Source organism: Neolamprologus multifasciatus, chromosome 14 (genome assembly GCF_963576455.1).
Source record: "Neolamprologus multifasciatus chromosome 14, fNeoMul1.2, whole genome shotgun sequence".
Lineage (NCBI taxonomy): Eukaryota > Metazoa > Chordata > Actinopteri > Cichliformes > Cichlidae > Neolamprologus > Neolamprologus multifasciatus.
The window spans coordinates 19797618-19820221 of NC_140452.1; the positions used below are offsets into that span (position 1 = coordinate 19797618).

Below are 22604 nucleotides of genomic sequence, written 5' to 3' on the forward strand. Positions count from 1 at the left end.
ACACAAGGCTGCCTTTGTCATGTGTTACATAAGCTTGTTTAGAAGCTGGAAGTAGAGTTTCTTCTTAAGACATTTCATTTGTTACACATCAGTGCTTGCATTTTCTGTTTCCCAAGCTGCCCCCCCCCCCACCACCACCACCACCACCAGTGAAGAAGTCTCACAAAGATTTTTATATCTCCTGATGCTGTGTCATTGTTTTTTTTTTCTGTCTTTTAAAGTGAAAGATCTTGGATCAAAACAATGCTGATTTCTTGGTCAGTGTTCCAGAGTGTAAGATTTTGTTCCAAAGTGTACAGAAGCACCTACCAAACAGCTTAACCAACGTCAAGGTGATAAATGTGTACCTATTATATAAATATAAGTCTATGTAGGTCTGTCACCACATCAAACTTTGTTTTCATGGCTTTTTATTCTAAAGAAAATGTAGTGATTTTCAAGACTGACAATGCTAAAAAATGAAGTTTAAAACCGAGTCACTAGGACGCAGTGATTCACTCGATTCAGGCAGGGAAAAACAGTCCATCACACCACCTGCACCAGAGAGAGTATGCGAGTACCTGCTTAAAAATTGCACTTTTTCTATAAATAAAAACCAGCAGGGATTTGACTCAACTGTAAAAACTAAAAGAGGTGACAAGGAGACAAGGATAAACATGTTTTCCTGCTCTGCAGAGCTAAATAACATCTAATATTAATACCAACAGACTTGCCTGATGGATGTATAAAGTGCTTTCTATTGGGCAATCTATTGCAAACCTTAATATACTGCACATGTATTATCTTAAGCATAAAAGTGCCAACAGCTGGTTAATACTTACCAAAAAACCTCTTACAAATTGCATTACAAATCCAGCCATTGTAATTAGAATTAGAAAAAGATTTATACATCTTGTTTATTTGTTTATTCTTTATTTCTTTCAGGGACTATGTAAAAAAAAATACATTAACATATTTGCATAAAGGGAAAACATTTTTGTACCAGATTTAGATTAGTATCTAATTTCCATCTGCAGTCCCTGGGCAGTTAAAAAAAAACCTGTAAGATACAATTAAAAATCAATCAGCAAAGATACACACAAACACATGCAGACACTCAGTTACTCACATATATGGACACACACACACACACACACACCATAACAAATGGTAAACAAGTATCAAAATTGGCAGTCACTGAAATCACCAGACATGCTTCCTCTGTGCTTTGGTACACACGAAAGAAACCAAATCCTCTGAAGCACTGACCGAGACAACGGGGTTGCTATGACGTTAAAAGAAAAGCACTGAGATAAATCTATGATACAGCACAGTCTGAAAGAGCCATAATAATCTCACTGTGACATCACAGTATTTAATTTTGCAGCCACTGCATCTGGAACAATAAGAAGATTACCGCCAAAGGAAAATAGAAATCAAGGGCTTGAGAATGTTAACGTCATTATAATGTTGTACTTTATTCCTTTTTAGATTTATGTTAACAGCCATGCCATTAAATAACTACACCTTTAGTCGAACTCTGAAACAGTCAGGGAGTGAATCAGCTGCTGTGGGGCTGTGATTCTCACTGGTAAAGATTTTAATGTAGAAAGCAGAGAAGCAGCTGAGTGTACTCCTGTGTTGTTGTCAGCATTAGCAGTAGGCTGGCTCATTGAGGAGCAGACTTAATATGGCAGGCCCGGTTAAACCATATCCTGCAGACAGGGAAACCATAGCAACAGTAATGCACTGCCATGGCGACTACAGGAGGTTCGCTTAGACAGCCTCAGAGTCAGGATGACAATAGAAAGCCTAAAAGGGAGCTCTCTTTTATTTATTTATTTTCTTACAAAAAGCATTTGAAAGATGGGGGCAAATAAGGCAAGTGAGTATGTTTAGGCGGGTGCTTGATGTGGAATCAACAAAAAGATTTAAGGAAATTCTCCCACATTGCTCCCTACAATGGCGCAGAGGTAGGAGGAAATAATTGCAGCGTTAATAGCCCTAATTGAAATGCCAGGTCTGTAAAAGTCACTTTGTTTTCGCTGCTCTGATAACCTTCTGATAATTTGCCCACAACTTCTTTAACAATTCAAAGCACGCCTGATTGTTTTTTCCTCTTTTTGCTGGGGGCCTTCTGAGAGCTTTCACCATTTAAAGGCTGAGCTTCAGGTGTGAGGTGCTAAGCTTATAAGAGTAGTTACAGAATTGAAAAAAGCAGGTGGAGTTGTGCAGAGTGAGTAAGTGGTCGGGAGTCAAGTGCGGAGGAGGTCTGTCCAGAGACTGAGCAAAAGCAGAAGAAAAATGTCCAGCAGTAGCCCAGGTAACCGTGTGCAGCCACATGAGGTATGACAGACTGACAGGGAGGAGAAATCTTGATTATAACTATGGATTTTGCAATCAGAAAGGTTTTGCAGAAAAATGTCAGCCATAGAGAGGAAATATGTTTTCATAATGAAAGAATACATAATGAGTCTTTTTTTCTCTATGTTCAGACCAAAGACGAGGCAGTACCAGCTCCAAATCAATAACTCAAAAAGACAGTTATGTACGTGCACTGACATCATTAACCAACAGCCTGCACAAGGGAATGAACGTGCAAATGAGTGGGTTTGAGACTACATGTGCATGCTCATGTTTGTACAATAATTATGCCTCTTTGTGCATGTGTGTGGGTGCAGGCATCCTCGACGATGAACTGTACAGAGCAGATTTCTAGGGATTTGGAAGGATTTCAAGATTATAACGTGATTACAGCAGACAGCCATGGATCACACATGCCAGAAATTCTGATGTATATCTAATGTGCTCCTTGCTCGAAAAGCCTCTAAATACTGCAGTTTGAAATCACTCATGTGTCATTTCTATTCATTCTCAGTGTGTGACTATATCTGTATATTTCACATGCTATCACTGTGTTGAAAATTACCTTTAGTTTAGTTTATTCTGACAATTATTCTGGCCAGTGAAACGAAGAAAGGTGTAACAATCCTCACAGTACACTCAATATGAAGTAATCTAAACACTTAGCATTTGGTTTTTAAACAGACATGCAAAGTTATGTACTTCTGTTCATCTACACAATGTATTCCACACATTTACTCCTGACACTGTAAGCCTGTGATATTTTACATCATTCCTCACTGCTGGCTTGCTAAACATTAGGCTTCCTCTCAGGTCATGATGATTTGGTCTTATTTGGAACAAGTTTTGAATGTTGTTTGTTTGCTGCTTTATACATTATTTGTGGACGTTTGAAGTCAACCTATTTCAATTTGGATTTTATGGTTCTTTTGAAGTGAGCGCATGTATGATCCTTGTTGTTCTTTTTTGCAGAATGTTTTTGATTTTCTAGAAAAATACAAAACTAAAAGGAAAAAAAATCCAAGTTGCATAAATTTATGTGCATTTGGGTAGTTTTTTACCAAATCGTTGTGGGAAGATGGGATAAAATAACAATTTTGAGATCAGACACATTACTCTATGCATATGGGCACACAGATACTTACACAATCATCACACAAAGCCATTCTTCCTAAAAATAACCCATGTTTTCATCTAACCAACTAGAGCAAGCCTAATGTAGTAAATAACCACAAAGATTTACACACTCAGAGCTGCCCAGTAAGTTGTTTTATGTTGCCATGTCCCACTGCGAGGTACTGTGGACACAAATGCAAAATCAGTGGTACTAGAGCCAATCTAATTGATAAGGCATGAAATGTCATTGAGTCACTGAACTACACCTCACATGTGTACACACACATACACGGAGCCACAGGGCAATGCCAGATTCAACCAGGGGGACTTGGCACAGACCTCTAAGCTAACACTGATAGCAAGTGAAGACTTGTTCCATCTGACCTTCTGATTTGGCTCACAGCCCCCTGTAGGAATACTGACTTTCTATTATAAGACTCAGAACGCTATGCGTCAAATAAATCATTGAACCAGAAGAAGACAGCAGTTGTGCAACATAGACTTCTCTTTTGGGAGCAAAATCAAATCGGTGCCTTTCGAATTGTGCAGCTACGTTTAGTTCCACTCGGTTAATCTGCTGGTTACAGAGAAATCTCACTAGAACAAGACAGCTCGGGGAATAAAGTTCAGAACCTGTAAGTGTGCAAGAGAGAGAAGAGTTATTGTAGTTTAATATTACATATTCATGAAAAACACGCTGGTTGTCACCTCGACACGGCGGAGAAGCTGCTGTGATCAGGAAGTAGAACAGAAGCACCGGTGTCATCTTGTGTTCAATCAGCTGAGCTTTATTGTCTTAACTAGAATATGGTAATGAGCACAATCTGTCTTAGAGACCAGTATTAACTCCTGACTAACAAATTCTTTGGACAAGCTGACAGACTGTGTCACGCCACTCCTTACTGCTGCAAATTACGTTTGTCTGGATCCACACATAATTGAAAGGAACCACAATGAATTGTTTTTACGAAGTGCTCCAAAATGAAGACAGAGGTCACTTGTATCGTTACTCAAATAAAACAACAATATTGTACAGAATAGCCACTCGAGGCCTAACATGAAGGAGCACAAAAAAGGAAAAAACCTTGATCATTTGTCCACATTCAGATTGGTGTGCACTCAAATGTCATCAGTATCTGTTTAGCTTGTTGTATTTTCTATTGCAGGCTGCCTTTTTAGCTCTTGCTCTCCTGGAACATTAAGATCTTGAGTGCCTGGCGTCTGGCAGCCCAATAATGTGTCAGGGTTGTTGCTTTGGACAGTGTTACTCTTCTGGTCAGAAATATGACTCTCCAGTTTATAGCTATCAAGACCTCTGCTCTCTTCGGCTTGTTGGCTGTGACTGCGGCTAGCTGAAATACTGTCCCGCCGCTGGCCATTGTTGGGGCTCAAACCATCTGTACTACCATAATTCTCACTTTCCCCCTGCTGTGTAGTGCTGCTGTCTGTTTGTGTGCAGCCTCTTGTCCCATCTTTTGACTTGCTGTCATGCTGCTGGCATCGTGTGATCTGGCCTAATGTGATTTGGAGCTCATTGAGGCGCTGTAATACATAGCGTCTCTTCAGTTCCAGCAGGATTGTTCCATTACGACTCAGGCTTGGCATGTCTGTTGGAGTTGCCCTCTGCAGAAGAATAGATCACAGAGCATGTATTGTAAATGATGTGCCGTAAAGATATAACTGAGTTCGTGCGCATAGTCTCGAGCAATAATGCAAATTCAGACACAGATCACGTTCATGCATACTGATTTACGCATCTCTCTTTTAAGTCAAGGCTGAACATCAGCATGAATAGCTAGATTAAAATGAGATATCACCATTCAATCACTGCAATATGCCATTTATATGTATGAAATGCAGTAATAGCAGATACTGACAAAATCAAACGAGATCATTTCACAACGCTGAAGTGAAACTTGGATGAAATCAAAACACAAAGACATCCTTTAAAAGCCCTTCACAACACAATTAAATTAACACAGAGATTGATGTTTTGGATTATGTAATTATATGTGCAGTGTATAATATTCCAGCTAATTACTGCAGAATGGTTTCCAGCGCTGTTCTCTCTTTCCTTTAGCCATGTGCTCACTTCAGCTCTCTTCTGTAGTTGCGTGCTCAGCAGCAAGAACGACTCATTCATGCGATCAATTTCTTCCTCTATACATGACATCTGGAAGAGAAATAATGGTTGACGGTTCACTTAAATTAAAATTCTGTTTCATTTTTTATATTTTTACCTCCACTGGTGTCCCCTTTGGTGGTAAACCTGAAGAAAAAAAAGAATAAAAATGTGTGTCTAGAATCTGTAGAATGGAAAATACAACAAAAGAAACACCAAAAAATATGTGATTATATGAAGCACAAAAACCACCCAATGCACTTTAGCCCTCAATATCCTGGTTTTATGGAAACCATGAACTCTGTGCACCAGGACACTGAAACAAATCTTTTAGGTGCTTAACAGCGTAAAAACAAAACAAAAACAAAACAAAAAATCTCTCCGAAACCTCATATAATACTTTAATGATGCTTTTATGTTTTAAGTGGCAAAAATGAAATGAACAACATCTGCATGAAATCACAGATGGGTTTGTTCATCAACTTTTAGGGCTGAATTATTATTATGGTCATTGTTTCGCAAGACCGCTTGCTGATGTCACTGAGGCTTCATGGTCAAAAGCAGAAGTTTAAAGCATCAAATCAGTCCATGCATAAGAAAATAGTACAAGACTGCAACAAATTTCCACAGAATTTCAGCTGATCAACACATGATGATGTTTTGTTCACAGCTGCTTATACATTTTCCTATACTGACAACAAATGCCACAACAAGCATATGAACTATTTTATTTATGAAGCTGGTGAAGGTCTATTTTCACTTTACTTTTAGATAGTAGCTTTGCAAAGACCCCTTAATGTGATATTTATTGTTTTACAGCAATAAATACACAGTGAAAATCCTGTGAGTATTTTAGGTAATAGTAATTCTTTTTGAACCTCAACAGTTGTCATACCTTTGTCTGTGGTCTGAGCTGGAGTATGTTTGAGTTCAGAAATGAGCTGCTCCAGTTGGAAATATTTGTATTTCTTGAGTCTGAATTGGCAAAAAGAGAGAAATATTACATATTGTAATATAAATATTTTGCTGAAATGACAAACCTCATTTATTCTGCTGTAATCGTTATCTGTCTCACCAACCTGCTAGCTAATAGGTGCTCAGTGAAGCGGGCTTCAGTGGGAACTCTAATGTTGAGAAATTCCTCAACTAATGTGTTATTCCGCCCCTTCAAAGCATCGAAATTGGACTGTTAAAAGAAGGCATAAAATGTTATCTGCCTCCATTTTTATACTATGAGAATGATAAGTGAGGTTTAAAGAGCACTTACACACCTCTGCTGTGCTCCATTTGAAAGAAACATTGAACAACTGAAGGCTTAGAGCTGAAATGGCCTCATGGAGTGCTTGCATAAAGCTCTGGGGTTTGGATCCTGGATTAAAAAATACATATACAAATCTATTTGTATATGTTTTTAAAGAAGATTACATACTTTGTGCTTTCAAAGTTAATTGCCAGGGATATTACTCTGTACTATACGACAGTTGCCAAACCAGGACACAACACTGTCCTTCAGAACTGTCTTCTATTGGTTTTTCTCTGATTACCAGATGCTATGTGGGCCATTGACTGCAGGATGACAGAGATGAAATGTCCCACGTGCTGAAGCTTTGCCTCTGACAGATAAAGGATTTGATTGGTCGCATCAAAATAAAAGTCCCTGGAGCAGTGTGACAGTAGACCCCCATTAGAGGAAGATGGAGCAAATGGAATCGACTTGGCCAGCAGGAGAAGAGCACTGGGGAACATGGGGCAGTTTTCAAGCAACTGCATCACCTGACAACCAAACAGAAAAATGGCAGAGTGCTGTGGGGAGAGGTTGTCCAGTGCAGTCGGGATGAGCTGCCCATCATAATTCCCCTTTGCAGAATTATCTGCAACTCCTAAAAAGGAAAAAAAAGAGATAATTTTAGAACTTGGTATATGTTGCGTTGATCATGTGTGTTTTAGAGATCTCTCTATAATGTTTCTGTACCATTGCTAAAATATTGTTTTGACTCATCCATGGTGAGATTTTGTAAAGATTGTTGGATCTCTTGCAGGGTCTTGAATAGAGGTGATATCATGATAAGCTTGGACAGGTCATGATCACTTAAAGAAGGAGCTGTGCTCTGTATATGGTCTAGGACACAGAGAAATAACATTAGCAGAACACACTATAAACTGACCAGGCATCAGATTATGGACACCTGGTATCTGGATCAGATGTTAGTAACACATCTGTTATGTCCTGTAAGTTGTTTGTCCAACACAACCCAAAGATGCTTGATGCCGCTGTTGACTTGCCTCCCATAGTGCATCCTGCTGCCAGGTGTTCCCCTGGTAAGTGATGCACATATACGCAGCCATCATGTTAAAGAAAATATGATTCATCAGACCAGGCCACCTTCTTCCATTGACCGTGGTCCAGTTCTGATACTTGCGTGCCCATCGTTGGAGCTTTCAGTAGTGACAGAGGCATGTGTACCCTGACTGGTCTGCAACTGTGCAGCCCCACACAAAACAAACTGCAATGCCTGTGTAGTCTGACACCTTTCTGTCAGCATAAACTATCTTAACAATCTGAGCTATAGTAGCTAATCTCTCTTGTGATAACATGGGCCAGCCTTCACTCCCCTTGTGCATCAGCGAGCCTTGGCTGCCCATGACCTTGTCACTGGTTCACCACAGTTCCTTCCTTCCCCCACAAGATCTGCAGTTTTGGAGATGCTCCAGAGAACACATTCGTCTAGCCATCACAATCTGACACTTGACAGACTTGCTCAAATCCTTTTGCCTGCCCATTTTCCTGCTTCAAACACATCAACAAAATGTTCATTTGCTCCCATATCCCTCCCACTAACAGGTGACATGATAAAGAGAAATAATCACTTCACCTGTTGGTGTTCATAATATTATGCCTGATCAGTGTAATATTCTGATATTATTGTACATGCAAACGATGGCAGCATATACAGTAGTGATTTATTCCTTACCGGCCTCATGTGGAAGAGCTCCTGCTTTGGTCACATTCACTGATGAAAACTGTGGATCATTGAGTGAGGAATTTACTCTCTACTTTATATCATAAATACACAATACAGAGAGAATGCCACTGCAGTACCTGCATCAAACACATGTTAGTGTCATTGGGTTGCATGTATCCAGCTTGCACCTCACACTCTCTGGTATCGTGATGACCTGTATGACAGTACAGGGGACCAGACAAATCCTGGTTCTGCCAAGCGTCTCCTGTCAGCCTGCATAAGAGAGTTTCCACTGACCTGACCACAGCTCCCAGCAATGACATGCAGGCCTCAACTTGAATGATGGAGATGTTCAGTTACATACAAAAGAAAATTAAATTGTGACATAAATTTCCATTTCTCTTAATGCACAACAATAAACAGCCAGCATGCTTCTGTGTGATGGTCAAAACACACAACACAAACCACATATTATCATCTTTGGTGTTTTATGCTAAGCTAAAGTAATTGTCTGTAACTATAAAGCTATGATACATGCATGTGGTTCTCAACAAGAAATGAAGAATTCACATTTCCCAGACTGACTAAATATCCCTTTAATGATCTATCTTATTATTAGAGACGGTCATTCATCTTCAGTAGAAGGCATTACTCTCATCCTCATTTATTTTTACCTTGTGTATGTCTCTCCCCCACACTGCTGCCAGGTGGTTCATCCTTCATTGTTTTATGAACTAATATCTCTTTAAGGAGGCTCATTTTTTTATGATCCATATTCTCCAAGGCATTCTGAAAGAAGGATAAAGAATTTTTATTCTGTTTCCTTGCGGGGAACAAGATTGTATTATTATGTATGTGTTATGTATGGACAAGCAAGTCCATAAGTTGTTCTTATTAATGGTTCATAACTCACCTATAAAGTGTGGTAAGTGATTTACTCATTATTAATTAAAAAAAAAAAAAAAAACATTAACTGAAACTTTAAATAAATGACTTCAACTGTTTATGAGAAGGAGCACTTCTTGGATTCAAACCGCTTCTCTTTCAGGTGCTGGTTTGATGGTAAACAAATAATAAAAAGGAGTTGGGGTATCAGTGAGAGCAGCAATGCAATGAGGCACCATTAATCAGTGTAAGGAGGTCTCATATGCTAGAGGATAAAATGGGACACAGCCATCTTCAGCCAGACTCCCAGCAAACATGGTTGCCTAGAGCATGGGTATGAAGTGTAAGGACCAGAATATAAAATTAGTTTGACATTCCAGGTGTAAAGGATCCTATAAGAGTAGTCATTGTAAACATTTCTCAAATGTACTGCAGACGTTAATTTGATTTCACCTCTTAAAAGGAGTTTGCTATTAATCATTTTATTAATCAAAAAACCGTATTTGCCATATGCAGGCTGTAGTGTCCCAGCTGCAAAGTTTTTTGGTTTCTTTTTATTAATGGTAGAACAAAAAGACTAATTAACTACTCTCTGAACTGTGTGAGGAGACAACCACACAGATAAGGAGAGAACATGGAAAATATGGAAACTCCAGATGGTGGATTTTAACCCAGTACTTTCTCCCTGTGAGCCAACAGTGCTAACCACTATATCGCCCCTTTGTTCTGTTTCTAAGCGCTTCCTATCGAACATTCACTGTTTGATGAATGAATTGGCAATGACTTGGGGTCAGTTATTTGTCCAAAGATGCTTTGGCATGCAGACTGAAGCAACCAGAGACCAATCCACCAGTAAAGGCTGGATTGTGAATTAATGTGAATCAATGTGATTAATGTGAATCAGATAGATGACCTGCCCTACCCTCAGGGCGACAGGCATCCCCACCTGATGGATGTTTTTTAGGTTTTGTACTAAACATGAACTGTGGTGGCAAGATAATTTATCCAACAGCTTTACTGGATTATTCCATGCATCATTTATTACAATATTAAAACTCACCTTGAATGATTCAGTGTGTTGACAGATGTTTCTATAAAACTCCTGTATGTCTTTGCGGTGCCGGGCCAGCTGTGAGGCTATATGGAGGTTCTGATCCTCCAGCTTGTCGTAAAGAGTCTTCACATTAAACTCCTCCAAATCACAGCACCCCGGCACTCCTCCTAAACAGGGCCAGTAAATGTCAACAATGGGAAAGATTGAAATGGCCAGACAACAATTCTGACGGCTAAAGAACCAAATGGGACAGGCAAAAAAAAAAAAAAGATTGAAATGGCCTGAAAAAATAACAGAAGGGCCTCATCATGACATCTTTAAGATCTGAGGAGATGATCTTGTGAAGCATGAACGCACATTGAAATTATAAGCTCAGTTTGGCTCCATAGTAATTTAGTGGAGTCGGTCTAGCTTTCTTTAGTGGTAACAGCACAAGCCATTACAGTATGATATAAGCCATTATTTTCTTTATCGTCAATCAAATGTGGAATAGGCTGTTAACTGCTAGCTGGTCATGCATGATGGTTTCATAATGGCTAGGCCAATTGGCATTTAAATGCCCAATCAAGCTGCATGAATAATGCAATAAGCGTCAACTGAGAAACATTACCGTCAACTCCACTATCAGAGATTAGAAAGAAACAAGGCAAATGTAGTGAAAGGTCGACAAAAGGGAGCTGCCGAAGTTTATTTTTAGTGAAAGTTTTCTGGAAAACTTTTAGTTTTTGGTTATTGGCCAAGTCATCCAAGAGGTACAGAAAATTTATTTAGTGAATTTGATAAAACATATTTGCAGTAAGTCATAAAAGTAGACTTTAAATGCATTTCAGACTGAAGTTTCATATACTGTGATACCATATTTAATTGAATACAAATTAGAGCATGTTTAGGCTCCAGCAGGCCAAAAAATCACTCTCCATCACCGCTCTGACACAGTTATTGCAATTGCTTGAAAACCCATAGAGTGTTTGATAAAAAAAACAAAAAAGCAATGGGACAGTATTAAACAAGGGGCTTACCTCCTTTTGAAATAGCAGGCTCCTCAGCTTCTGCTCCTTCTCCAACACCTCTACTACCAAGGAAATCACCTTGGCTTGGGACTACTAAGCTGAAAAACAAAGACTCGAATTTTGTTTATTTTCACTTGTTTAAAAGTGTTTTATGTATTTTTTAAAACACAACGTCAGCACTGCTGTCAAACCAGTATACCTTTCTCTGCTGCATGCACACTCCACCGGACAGAAAGGCTCCCCGAGGCTGCGCCACTTTGGCTTTATCCTCCACTGGGAGACAAGCTTTGCTTTGCTAGGTCGCAAAACTAGTACCGTAGTGGTCAGAATTACGACCACAACCAAGAGCAGACTAAGGATCCCTGCACACAGTCAGCATTGTGTCATGGTGAAAGCTAATTCATTACAATAATACCCCTGTAAACACTTAGTCAGCAATACAAATACCCACCAGCAATCACTCCCCAGTCGGGCAGAAGGTTTAGTCTGTGTTTCTTGACAATCCCGTGCTTGACCAATTGTGCTGGGGTCATGGGTTGAAACACAGCAGCCCTGGGGCCACACTCTGTCCCCTCCTCACTGACTACCACTACCAGACTCCACTCTGGGATAACACTGTCAACAAACACGTACTTCCCCGTTTCAGAAAAAACATGGGCAAACCTGGCAATGGAAAGATGACGAAGAGGAATACAAATTAGAACATAAGATGATGACACTGTGGGACCACAGTTATATGAGGATATATTACCTTGAGGAGTTAAAGTTTGTTTGCTTCATGAGTATCTGTAGATGCCTAAAGGCACCAAAGTCCCAGCTGGGGTTGCTGTTAAACAGATGGTCTTTTTGATAAACTGGAAAGTGGCTGAGATGGCGGTCTAAGAGAATTCAAAGTTAGAAGTAAGAGGACGGTGGTTTAAAAAGAAAAAGAAAAAAATCACACACTTTGATAAAACCATGGTAAAAGTAAAAAAAGCTGTACCTGTGTGGTTGATGGTGAGATGAAAAATGAGCATGTCACCAGAGGAAAGACAGGCAATAGGGTTGGGGATTCGAGGTAAGACAGCCAGATCTTCTGTGTCTCTTCTATTTCTGGGTCTTGTTTTTAGGACTTCTATTGGCTCTGTGAAGAGATAGCACTGTGTCACAGATTGCACAGTTTTGTCAACCAATTAAAGCCAAAATGTTTACAGTTAATTGGTGGTAGATACAGAAAACAAATGGACCTGACAGAAACTGATTGATGACATCTTTTTGTGTGGGAATCCAACCAAACACTCCTTCGGAGTCAAACTGGACCAAGTGTGTTTTCCCAATATTCTTTAAATGGATATCTGGTCCTAAAATATTTGTTATTCTCTGAAAATAAAAGGAAATAACACAAACTAGAACATTAGAAAGGAGCATGTTATTTTGTATCTATTATGTTGGAGAGAAAACATAATGTAAGAAACAATTGTGCCATACTGTGTTTCTATTTTAACTATAGTTTTTCCAGTTGATGATATTTGTCAGTTTTTATTTATATGTAGTGTTCAGTATGTGTTCCAATACACATTCACAGTAATGCCACGCTACACCTTGGTCACAATAATAAAAATATCCTTAACTTGAGAAAATGTATATTTTTGTTGTTAGACAAATAACATGCACATTTACAGTACTGTGCAAACGTCTTGAGACACCTTTATTTCTTTATGTTTTATTAGGAAAATAGGTGCAGAGATTCAATTAAATTTTCAATTCAACTCAATTTTATATGCATGGCACCAAATCATAACATCAGTCACCTCAGTGGTAAGAAAGTTAAAGACCCTACAATAACAGTGTGAAAAACCTCAACAATCAAACAACACCCTATGACAAGCCTATTCAAATGGCGGCCCGCGGGCCAAATGCGGCCCAGAAGCAACCTGCGAGTGGCCCTGCCTGTGGTCCTGGCAGAAACACAGAAAACGCAAAAAAATAATTAATTAATTTTAAAAAATTAAAAAATTCCTACAGCATACTGTAGACTGAATGCAACACTCCTAGTAGCCTAGCAATATTTAACCCACAATGCACCGTAATGTAAATATATTAAACTATCGTTGTAATGTATGATGTGACAACAGCAAGTACAGTTTAATTGCGAGTTTAATAATCTTACAACCGGAGTTGTACTACCATGGTGAGGGTCCTGTACAGCCCAAGAGAGAGCTGCAGCAGCTTCCCTTCGTGTTTGATTCTTGCCGAAGATTCTGAAACAGTGAAATTCTGCATGCTGGCCGTGGTGGATGCGGTAATAAGTGACAAAAAAATTAAAGTGTGACATTTTCTATTAAAAACGTACCCCTGTCAGACAGTTCAAATATTCATCGAGTTGAAGTTTTGTGAAGTTCTGGCGTCAGACGAGTTTGAAATGCTGTTAGATGACCTGAAGAAAACTGATTTAATGTCTATAGCAGGAGATGGGTTCACAGACAGAACTGATAACGCACAGTTGTGCATATATGTCCGTTTTTTGGATGGAAAATTGCTCGGCTTACTACCGTTAGAGGGACACACAGCTGGCGAAATAATGTTTGAGAAGATTTCAGCTCTTTTTGAGGAAAATGGTCTGGATATGAAGCGTGTCTGTAAACTTGTGACAGATGGGGCTCCATTCATGGCAGGAAAAGTATTATTATTATTATTATTATTATTATTATTATTATTATTATTATTATTATTATTGTTGTTATTATTATTATTTCAAATGTGCAAAAAAAATAGTTAGTTATACCTCCCTTTTTTTTTTTTTTTTTAAATAAATGGACCTGCATTTTTGAGAGGTCACCAGATTTACAGGGGGGAAAGGAATAAAAAAATTACTTGTTTTTCAATACAGTTGTGTGGGTTTGAAATTGATCATGATCTGCTGTTTACTGGCTGCAAAAAAATATCTGGCCCAGATAAACTCTTCTATTTGAAAATCTGGCCCAACTAACTTCTTAATTGAATAGCCATGCCCTATGAGCTACCACTTAGGAAGGAAAAACTCCCTTTTAACAGGAGGAAACCTCCAGTTCAGGGAGGAGCATCCATCTGCTGCGATTGGTTGGGGGTGAAACATGTACAAACATTAATGGAAATACAGTATAAAGCTGCTTTTGGCTGCACCCTTGTTACAGGTGGGGTAGCTCTGCAAATTGCTTGATTTGGCACAGTTTTATACTTTTCCTGACCCAACCACAAAGCCAGCTACCTTTCACTTGCCACTACACACACTACATTACAGTAGATAGAACTTATATATACATTATTTAAGGCAAAAACACAGTTTGTAGAATTCTAATGAACTTAAGTTAATATTTGGCATGGCCACCTTTATTATTTTAGAACCTGAACTCTCTTTGGCAAGATTTCCTCTTATTAAGAGTTGTTCTCCAGACTTCTTGAAGGACATTCAAAGCGTGTCTTTGAATGTCTTTTGTTCTTTTCTCTGTCAAAATTGTCCCACACTGCCTCAGTAATGTTGAGGTCCAAGCTCTGGGAAGGAACGACACTGTGCCATTGTGTGGTTTTCCATCCACTTTACCGGTTATGCTTTTACTGCATTGGCAGTGTGTTTGGGGAAAGTGAAGCCGCTGCCAATCAGACACTTTCCAGGTGGTACTGCATGGTGGATCGAAATGTGACAGTACTTTTCTGCATGGTTCCCTCAATTTTGACAAGATTCCAAGACCACAGGCTGTAATGCAGTCCCAAACCATGACACAGCCTCCAACATAAATATACAGATGTCTATAGACGCTCCATTGGGACCTGCTTTATACAGTTTGACAAAAATTTGATGACAGCTCCAGTTCTTGTACAATTTGGCATGTGCTTTTTCTTCCTGTTCCCTTCTTTGACTATGGTTTCTTGACAGACACCCTTCTGCTGAGACCATGTCTGATGAGAAGTGCCACATGCATTTCTCTGGTCCTGTGTCAGGACTTTGTTGGATTTTTTTCCTATTTCTAAAGGAAATGACTTGAAGATACTTCATATATGCTACAGAAAGTTGTTAGGCTTAGCCCGTCTTTGCTGGTCCTCCACTTGGTTCAGTTTCCTCATTTTTTAAGAACACACTGCATACCCTGCTGTCATATGTCATGTTTTCAGCCAATAACTCCTTGGGAATTGGCATGTGGGTGCAAAAATTACTGTTTTACGTCTGTTAAACTGTTATCGTTGGGATCTTTCATAGTTTCAACCAAAGAAATAGGAAAGGCTGTGACAGGCTGCGAATAACAAAGTGCCTAAAGATACAAATAAAAAGGCAATGTTAAAATAAAACCCTGGAAAAACAGAAAACCTGGAGAACTCAAGCCAACTTTTAAAAATCACAAATCTGGCAAAATATAAAGAAACGAGGGGTGGCTCAAGACTTTTGCACAACACTGTATATATGATGAAACTCACAGAAAATGAAAAAACCTCTTGCTGGAATAACTTGGAATAACAAAATATTTTTTCTTTGATGGTGAGCAGACTTCATTATTTATCACTGTCACTTCATCATATGCAATGATATCACAAAATCTGCAGCTGCAACATTTTTTCCCATCCTGCTGAGGCTGGCCGAAACCTTGTTAAATGCTGTGCCAAGCTTTCTGCCTACTAATTGATGTAGCTAAACCCTACAGTGTGAGGAGTCTCTTGGCTGCGTCAGTACAGTTCTAATGTTGTATTTGTACTTGTTTTTCAAATATCCCTCCTCTCACTCCCGCACACATTTAGAGTAACTGATCACTAATTATAAGAGAAATAATTGAATTGGATAGCTGGATATCCTTGCAAGGTTTAGCTGATCAACGGTTGTCAGTGGCCCATTGTTAACCTTCCATCACCTTTGCCCAGACCATGCTATGGCTTTCTTTGATGCTGAGCAGCAGGTGTCCATCTGGTGAAAGCTGAGCAGAGAGCTGAGGCAGTCTGGAAAGGCAGGATGTATTGCAAAGCTCCTCAGCAGACACGTATCGCTCACACTGGCAGCTGGGGTGCAGATAAGGCAAGAGACAGAAAGGCAACATATCAGGCTGTATACCAGCTAGAATCCTAATTCACTTCTTTATTAGATGTAGCTTTAGTAGTTTTTACAGAGCAACAGTAAATCGGACTCGACTTACATGATTTGGTAAAGGAAAAAGGTGATAAGGTGACTCACATGCCCATCTCCGCATCCAGAGTTCCTCCATGTGGTCCACAGGTGATATTGCAAGAGTGGAGGGACGGTGACACACACTCTCTGGATGCTGCCAAGCGCACCTCTCCTGTGGCACATCGTCTGTTCACCTGAAACAAACAAAAACTCAGACTTCCGAAAGGGCATACAAGGTTTTTGCAATATGTTGCATCATGTGTGATTGAACCTTCATTTACATCATAGTATAGTCTTCTCCATACTTCAATATGACAAAAAGAAGGCAAAACGTATTGCAAAGAGAGTCAGTCAAACTTCAAATCTTGACTGGATTATTTTTTTTTTTGGTTAAAAAGAGGAAAGCTTTTTATCTGATTCATGAAAAGCTCTTTTCAACGTTAGACACATGAATGGTGTTTTGCGGTGAGTCTACAGAGTTGCGCGGGAACAAAAAGAAAATTAGAAAATTTCACACTGTCAATATGTCTGTGAAGGGTCTCAGTCACCCAGGTCATCGTAGTCTAAGGAGCTTGGAAAGAAAAGCGTCTGGACTTCTTTGAGTTGCTTGAAGACGTTTCACCTTTCATCCGAGAACATTCAGAACTGAAGAAGCTTCTCGGATGAGAGGTGAAACGTCTTCAAGCAACTCAAAGAAGTCCAGACGCTTTTCTTTCCAAGCTCCTTAGACTTCACACTGTCAAGTTGAAGTGTACATTTTTTGAGTCAATAGACGCATTATTGAGGAAAAAATGCATAGATTAAACCAAATACCTTAATGGTTTTAACTGACCTCAGGCTGACAGTCCAATTCACTGTCGGCAGTAGATATTTTAAAATCCAGCTCGTTATAGAAGATAAAGCCAGTTCTGCACAAACATGAACCATCTGAATACTGGAAAGCACGGTTCTTGCCAATGCAGGTACAGGAAAAAGAACCTGAGAAAGCAAGCGACACACGGCATGGCAGTTTGTGGTCCTGATTTCCAACTCCTCGCAACAAAGTTTACTATAAAAACTTTTTAAATCAGTCTGTTAATCAGTCTGCTCTAACCAGCTTGTGAGGTGGAGGAGCTACCACAGGGGAAGCATGCCTTCTGGGCAGGCAGGTGGTTGAAGGTGTTTTCTGGACACAGGCGACAGTCATCCATTTTCTCAGCACGAGTGAGGTTGCCGAATGAGCCAGGTGGGCAGGATATCGGCTGAGTGGATCCCAAAGGGCAGACATAGCCAAGAGGGCAAGGGTTTTTCTTGTAGTTGTCTGCACCTGTTGCATTAAATGTGTATGAAATGAGAAATACTGTACAATTGAGATCATTTAGGATGATAAAAAATTCCTGCCAAAACGTATATAAAGTACCCGGAGGGCAGAAGTATCCTGGTGGACAAGGAAGGCATTGCAGAATGGAGGCTAGAGATGGACGATAGGTGCCCCCCTCACACACAATACAGCAGCTGTTTTTGGACCCTCTGAGCCCACTAGTGTTGGCAGGCATAGAGCCGCCTTCGCAAGACTTCATGGAAGAGCTGTTGGCTGGGCAGTAGTATGGAAATGGACAGCTGTGGAGCATGGTAACAGGATTATTTATAAAGCTTTAAACCACATGAAGTAGAATCAGTCAAAACCTATCAAGCTTTCATCATTTAAAGCCTCTCTGTTTTTTTATATCACACAGAGTGGACACTTGCCTTTGTGCCAGATTTAGCTTGTTAGAGCTGTCGTGTACTCACAGTTGTTTGGGGCTGTTGTAGGAATGAGATCCTTCAGGGCAAAAATAACCTTCTGGACAGGCTTCAGGCTCAGCAGTTTGGGGTCCACAGTATGATCCAGCTCTGCATGGCCTCTCTGAAACCGCACCTAGATTATGATCAAACACTTGTTACAATACTCATTGCTATGTTTGGAAAGGAAGGAATTTCAAATGGTTCAGACATCGCATCCAGAGGCTAAAAGGAGCTTTCACATAAAGCTATTCTGACAAACCCACCAACAGGACACTGATAGGAAGCCCGACAGGGTATCCCTTCCACGTTAGGTTTTCCTGTATCCTGGGGGTGTGGGCAGAAGGTTCCCGCTGCACAGAGTTCACACTGGCTGGGTGCAGCAGCTCCCGGAAGCTGCCTCATGGTGCCTGCTGGGCAGAGGATGGGAGGCCCAGTCCCACTACACCAGAAGCCAGGTGGGCAGGGATATTTGGAGTAGTCTGTCTGCCCTACAACAACAACCATTTTCTAAAAACAACAAATCACTATATAGTGTGACAGACATATGAACCACAAAGCTTGCTAAATTTATTACAACAGAAGTTTTTTAATAAGCCTTCATTAATTCCCACATAGGCAGCAAAAGAAAGGACCGTAACAACCTGCTACACATTATCCACTAGCTAAAGCAACAATATGATTTAGTGCCAACCATGAACTTTTGTGAGAAGACCAGAAACAAGGTTGTTGTTTTTTTATTTGAAAATGTGGCCTTAGGTGAAGAGTTAAAATTCAATGCCTTCCCTCACATCATATTTCCTTCATTCATAGTTTAGGCACAACTATGATAATGTGCACCATATACTGTATACTGACATTAATGCAGTCTTGAAAGGAGCTGGCTTTGAATTGCCCTTGCAGATGTGCATTAAAACCCAACAGAGAAAAAAAGATAACAGATGTATTGTAAAATGTATTACAGTGCACCATACTGTAACAGAATGGAATAATGTGTAGCTTTTACAGGGAAGGAAAAGGAATCTGTTACATTTATAGATTAAATTTGAGTTTATCTTTTAAAACATGAGGATATGGCGTATCAGACCTGTGCTGTTACAGTGCGAACCAGGTGGGCATGGCAGGCAGTCACCCTTGCTGTGTGCTCCAGGAGAAGCTCGATAAGTGTAGAGAGGGCATGGCCTGGCACCAGTCCCTCCAACAAAGTCGCCACCAGGCAGACCATCACAGTAATGACCAGCAGGACACAGATGAGCAACTGGGTCTCCTGCAAGCAAACATCACAAAAAGTTGTTTAGGAGGAAAACAGGTTTCAGATACTTGGTATATACACGAACAATTTTTATGCTACAAGAAGAGATCAGCCTCTCCTATTCCCTTTCATCAGATCAAAAAATTCAAGTATCTTGATTAAAATTTAGTATTTTTACCCTTAATACTTGATTAAAATGGCTACAAAACTTCACTCAGTTCATACCAGATTTGCACCAATACTGGGGTGGGCAAGGTAAGCAATCCTGTAGGCTGGCACCTCCTGGGGAGCTTCTGATAGTATTTGCAGGACACAACTGAGCCTGTTTTGTGCCTTCGGGGCAATAGAAACCTAGAATAAAGGAAACATTTGGTATTTAACAATTTATTTAGCTAAACTACACCTGGAGAGATCTGAGCCAAATAATCTGAGAATAAAAGCATTAACATTGATTTGTTGGTGGTTTCTTCTACATTGTTAGTTTTTAAAATTATATATCTTTCTCTCTATATGCATATTGCACCTGGTGGACACGGTCCAGCACACTGCACACCCCACTGGCACTGGGTTAAGTTAAACACTGGTCCCTGAGGGGTGAAATCTGTGCTTCCAGAAACGCAGATATACCCTGCAGCACAAACACCTTGGATCTTACCACCCCTAAGGAAACACACGGTTAGTTAGCCAGTACATAAAACCACAAGATTCACTCCATGCAGACAGAAACATACGCCTATGCACACATAATTAACTTAGAAGAATCTGAAACGTACGCTCCATTTAACAAATACAAAGATAATAACATCATCTCTTCTGGTTTAATGTTTACTCTGAGTTGATTACGATCATGCATATGAAGGCAGTCATTTAGTTTTGGCAGTGAACCGTGGCTACTGATCATGACATACTTGTGCATTCTGATGTGATAACAGTGAGTGTTTGTCTTTGAGCATTGTAACTGATGATTACAGTGTTCAAAGAGTTGATCGTGACAGGAAGGGCAGTGGAGATACAATGTATGTTAAAAGCATGATCAGCTGTAATTTTTGATGCTTTACAAAATCTTAATTACTTGAAAGTAATTAAAAATGGCTAAGAGAACAATTTATGAATAATTTATAAATTATTAAAATTAAATCTGTAAATTTATGTTACTAGGTCTCATTCTTTGAAAATCTTAAGAACCAGCAATTTTATATGAGCTATGCATTTGTCATATAGAGTTAATATAATGCATGATGTTTAGCCTGCATGCCAACATTTTTGACATAATGACAATTAAAATAATGGACGCTATTATAAAGCAATATAGGATTTCTAGGAGAGATGATCGATGAACAAAGCTAACCTACAGAGTTTTAAGAAAGAAATGTCCAACTCCGATCTGAAAATCCAAATCACAGCACTACATAAGATCCATTTAAAACCGCAATAACCTTTCTGAATTATTGAAAGAGATAAAGTTGCTGTCGTGCTCCATGTTTTAATTAACTCAGTTAAAATTATCAGTAAAGCTGATATTGCTGGGTATCTTATTGAACATTTTCTATCTGCTAGTTCTGTTTTTAATGAAAATGTGGTCTCAGAGTTCTAATTTGAATTCCATGTCTTTTTCATCTATTACCTCCACATCAAAAGAACCCATTTGTCTTTAGATCAATTTCTTCAAAAGGTTTGAAATCCATTCATCCAAAAAAGTCATCTGGACCTGCCAATCTGATTCCCCGTCATCTAAAGCTAACAGCTGACGCAATTGCTGAGCCTGTTCTTCATATTATTATTACTCCAGATTTTAGGGTGATTTAGTGTCCAGACTAATATCGCCCTAAAATCTGTAAAGCAGCCTGTGTTTTCCCCTTTAAAAAGTTTCATTTTAAATAATTATAGCTAAACTTTCCACTCTTGTTAAAACTCTGGTATTTGAAATAAGCTCTTTGATGGCTTTAGATCAGTTCGTAATACCATAATATGTGCGGGTTACAAATTATGTTGTTAATGCATTTTTCTGCCTTGTTTGTTGATCTATCCAAGGCATTATATTCTCTTAGTCAGACTCAGTTCTCTGGGCCAAATCTTATTTAGAAGCTGAACTGGGGCAAAATGGCATATACAACTTTTAGAGCAAAATATGGTACCATCCAGATTTTGCTTTTTGTTTTTGGAACTGGGGTTTAGGGTATCTGGTTCAATAGTGTATGTATGCTGTTATGTTTGTTGTTGACTCTGACTTCCTTTATTTATTTATCAATATATATTTTTAATTTGTAAATTTATAATTTTGTATTGGGGTGCCTTCTTGGCGTGGTCTCCCTTAAAAAGAGATTTTATTCTCAAGGGACTTACTGGTAAATAAAGCTTAAATAAATAAATATGTCTGTATACACAAGGTGTGCATGGGCCTAGCTGTATGTTTATCTAAGTCAGTGCACTGTTTCTGAATATTTGAGGGTGCAAGACGTCCAGGACTGTGTACCTGCAGAACTTTCCTGGAGGGCAGGGTGAACACTCTCTTTCTTCCTGTAAACCTCCCAGATCTGAAAGGGTGTATGTCCCATTAGGACAGGGCTGAGGTACCATTGTTCCTAGAAGAAAAACAAAAGGTGGGATAAAACAAAAGCCTTTATTGGTCATCTCATCTTGATTTTGAAATAAACAAAGTGGGTTAACATTCTTGTCAAAAGAAAGACATGAGACTAATATTGGTCTCATGTCAATGAATATGTCAGTGAGCTATAAATAAAAGTTTAAATCTTTTATTGTCAAGAGCTTCTTTTCAGCATACCTGCAGGGCAGAATGAATGTGGTGGGCAGGGTAGTGGATCTCCCACTATGGCCTCCTCACAGTAGAAACCAGGTCTGCAGGGAATGCAGCTGTCTGATCCCTGGTTAGGCTGGTACTCTCCTGTGGGACAAGGCAAGGCCATGGCAGAACCTTGCAGACAGTAGTGGCCCTTAGTTGGAATGAAAAAGGTGAAGGAACATCAGAGAAGT

At 39.5% G+C, this 22604-nt stretch overlaps 1 protein-coding gene across 1 annotated transcript in view; it reads right to left on the reverse strand.

Moving 5' to 3' along the window:
- Positions 1–183: 183 nt before the first annotated feature.
- Positions 184–22604, reverse strand: part of LOC146503959 (uncharacterized) — a 31180-nt gene continuing 8759 nt past the window's right edge. Inside the window, 30 exon segments of the mRNA XM_085130643.1 lie at positions 184–5082; positions 5501–5632; positions 5700–5728; positions 6477–6556; positions 6661–6767; positions 6853–6950; positions 7126–7461; positions 7554–7700; positions 8554–8602; positions 8682–8878; positions 9219–9333; positions 10490–10650; positions 11503–11591; positions 11693–11855; positions 11945–12156; positions 12245–12371; positions 12476–12616; positions 12720–12852; positions 16350–16494; positions 16667–16794; positions 17433–17578; positions 17694–17906; positions 18000–18199; positions 18371–18497; positions 18628–18852; positions 19449–19628; positions 19839–19964; positions 20137–20273; positions 22087–22195; positions 22396–22564. Coding sequence (XP_084986769.1) covers positions 4549–5082; positions 5501–5632; positions 5700–5728; positions 6477–6556; positions 6661–6767; positions 6853–6950; positions 7126–7461; positions 7554–7700; positions 8554–8602; positions 8682–8878; positions 9219–9333; positions 10490–10650; positions 11503–11591; positions 11693–11855; positions 11945–12156; positions 12245–12371; positions 12476–12616; positions 12720–12852; positions 16350–16494; positions 16667–16794; positions 17433–17578; positions 17694–17906; positions 18000–18199; positions 18371–18497; positions 18628–18852; positions 19449–19628; positions 19839–19964; positions 20137–20273; positions 22087–22195; positions 22396–22564 — 4755 coding nt within the window. The 3' untranslated portion in view covers positions 184–4548.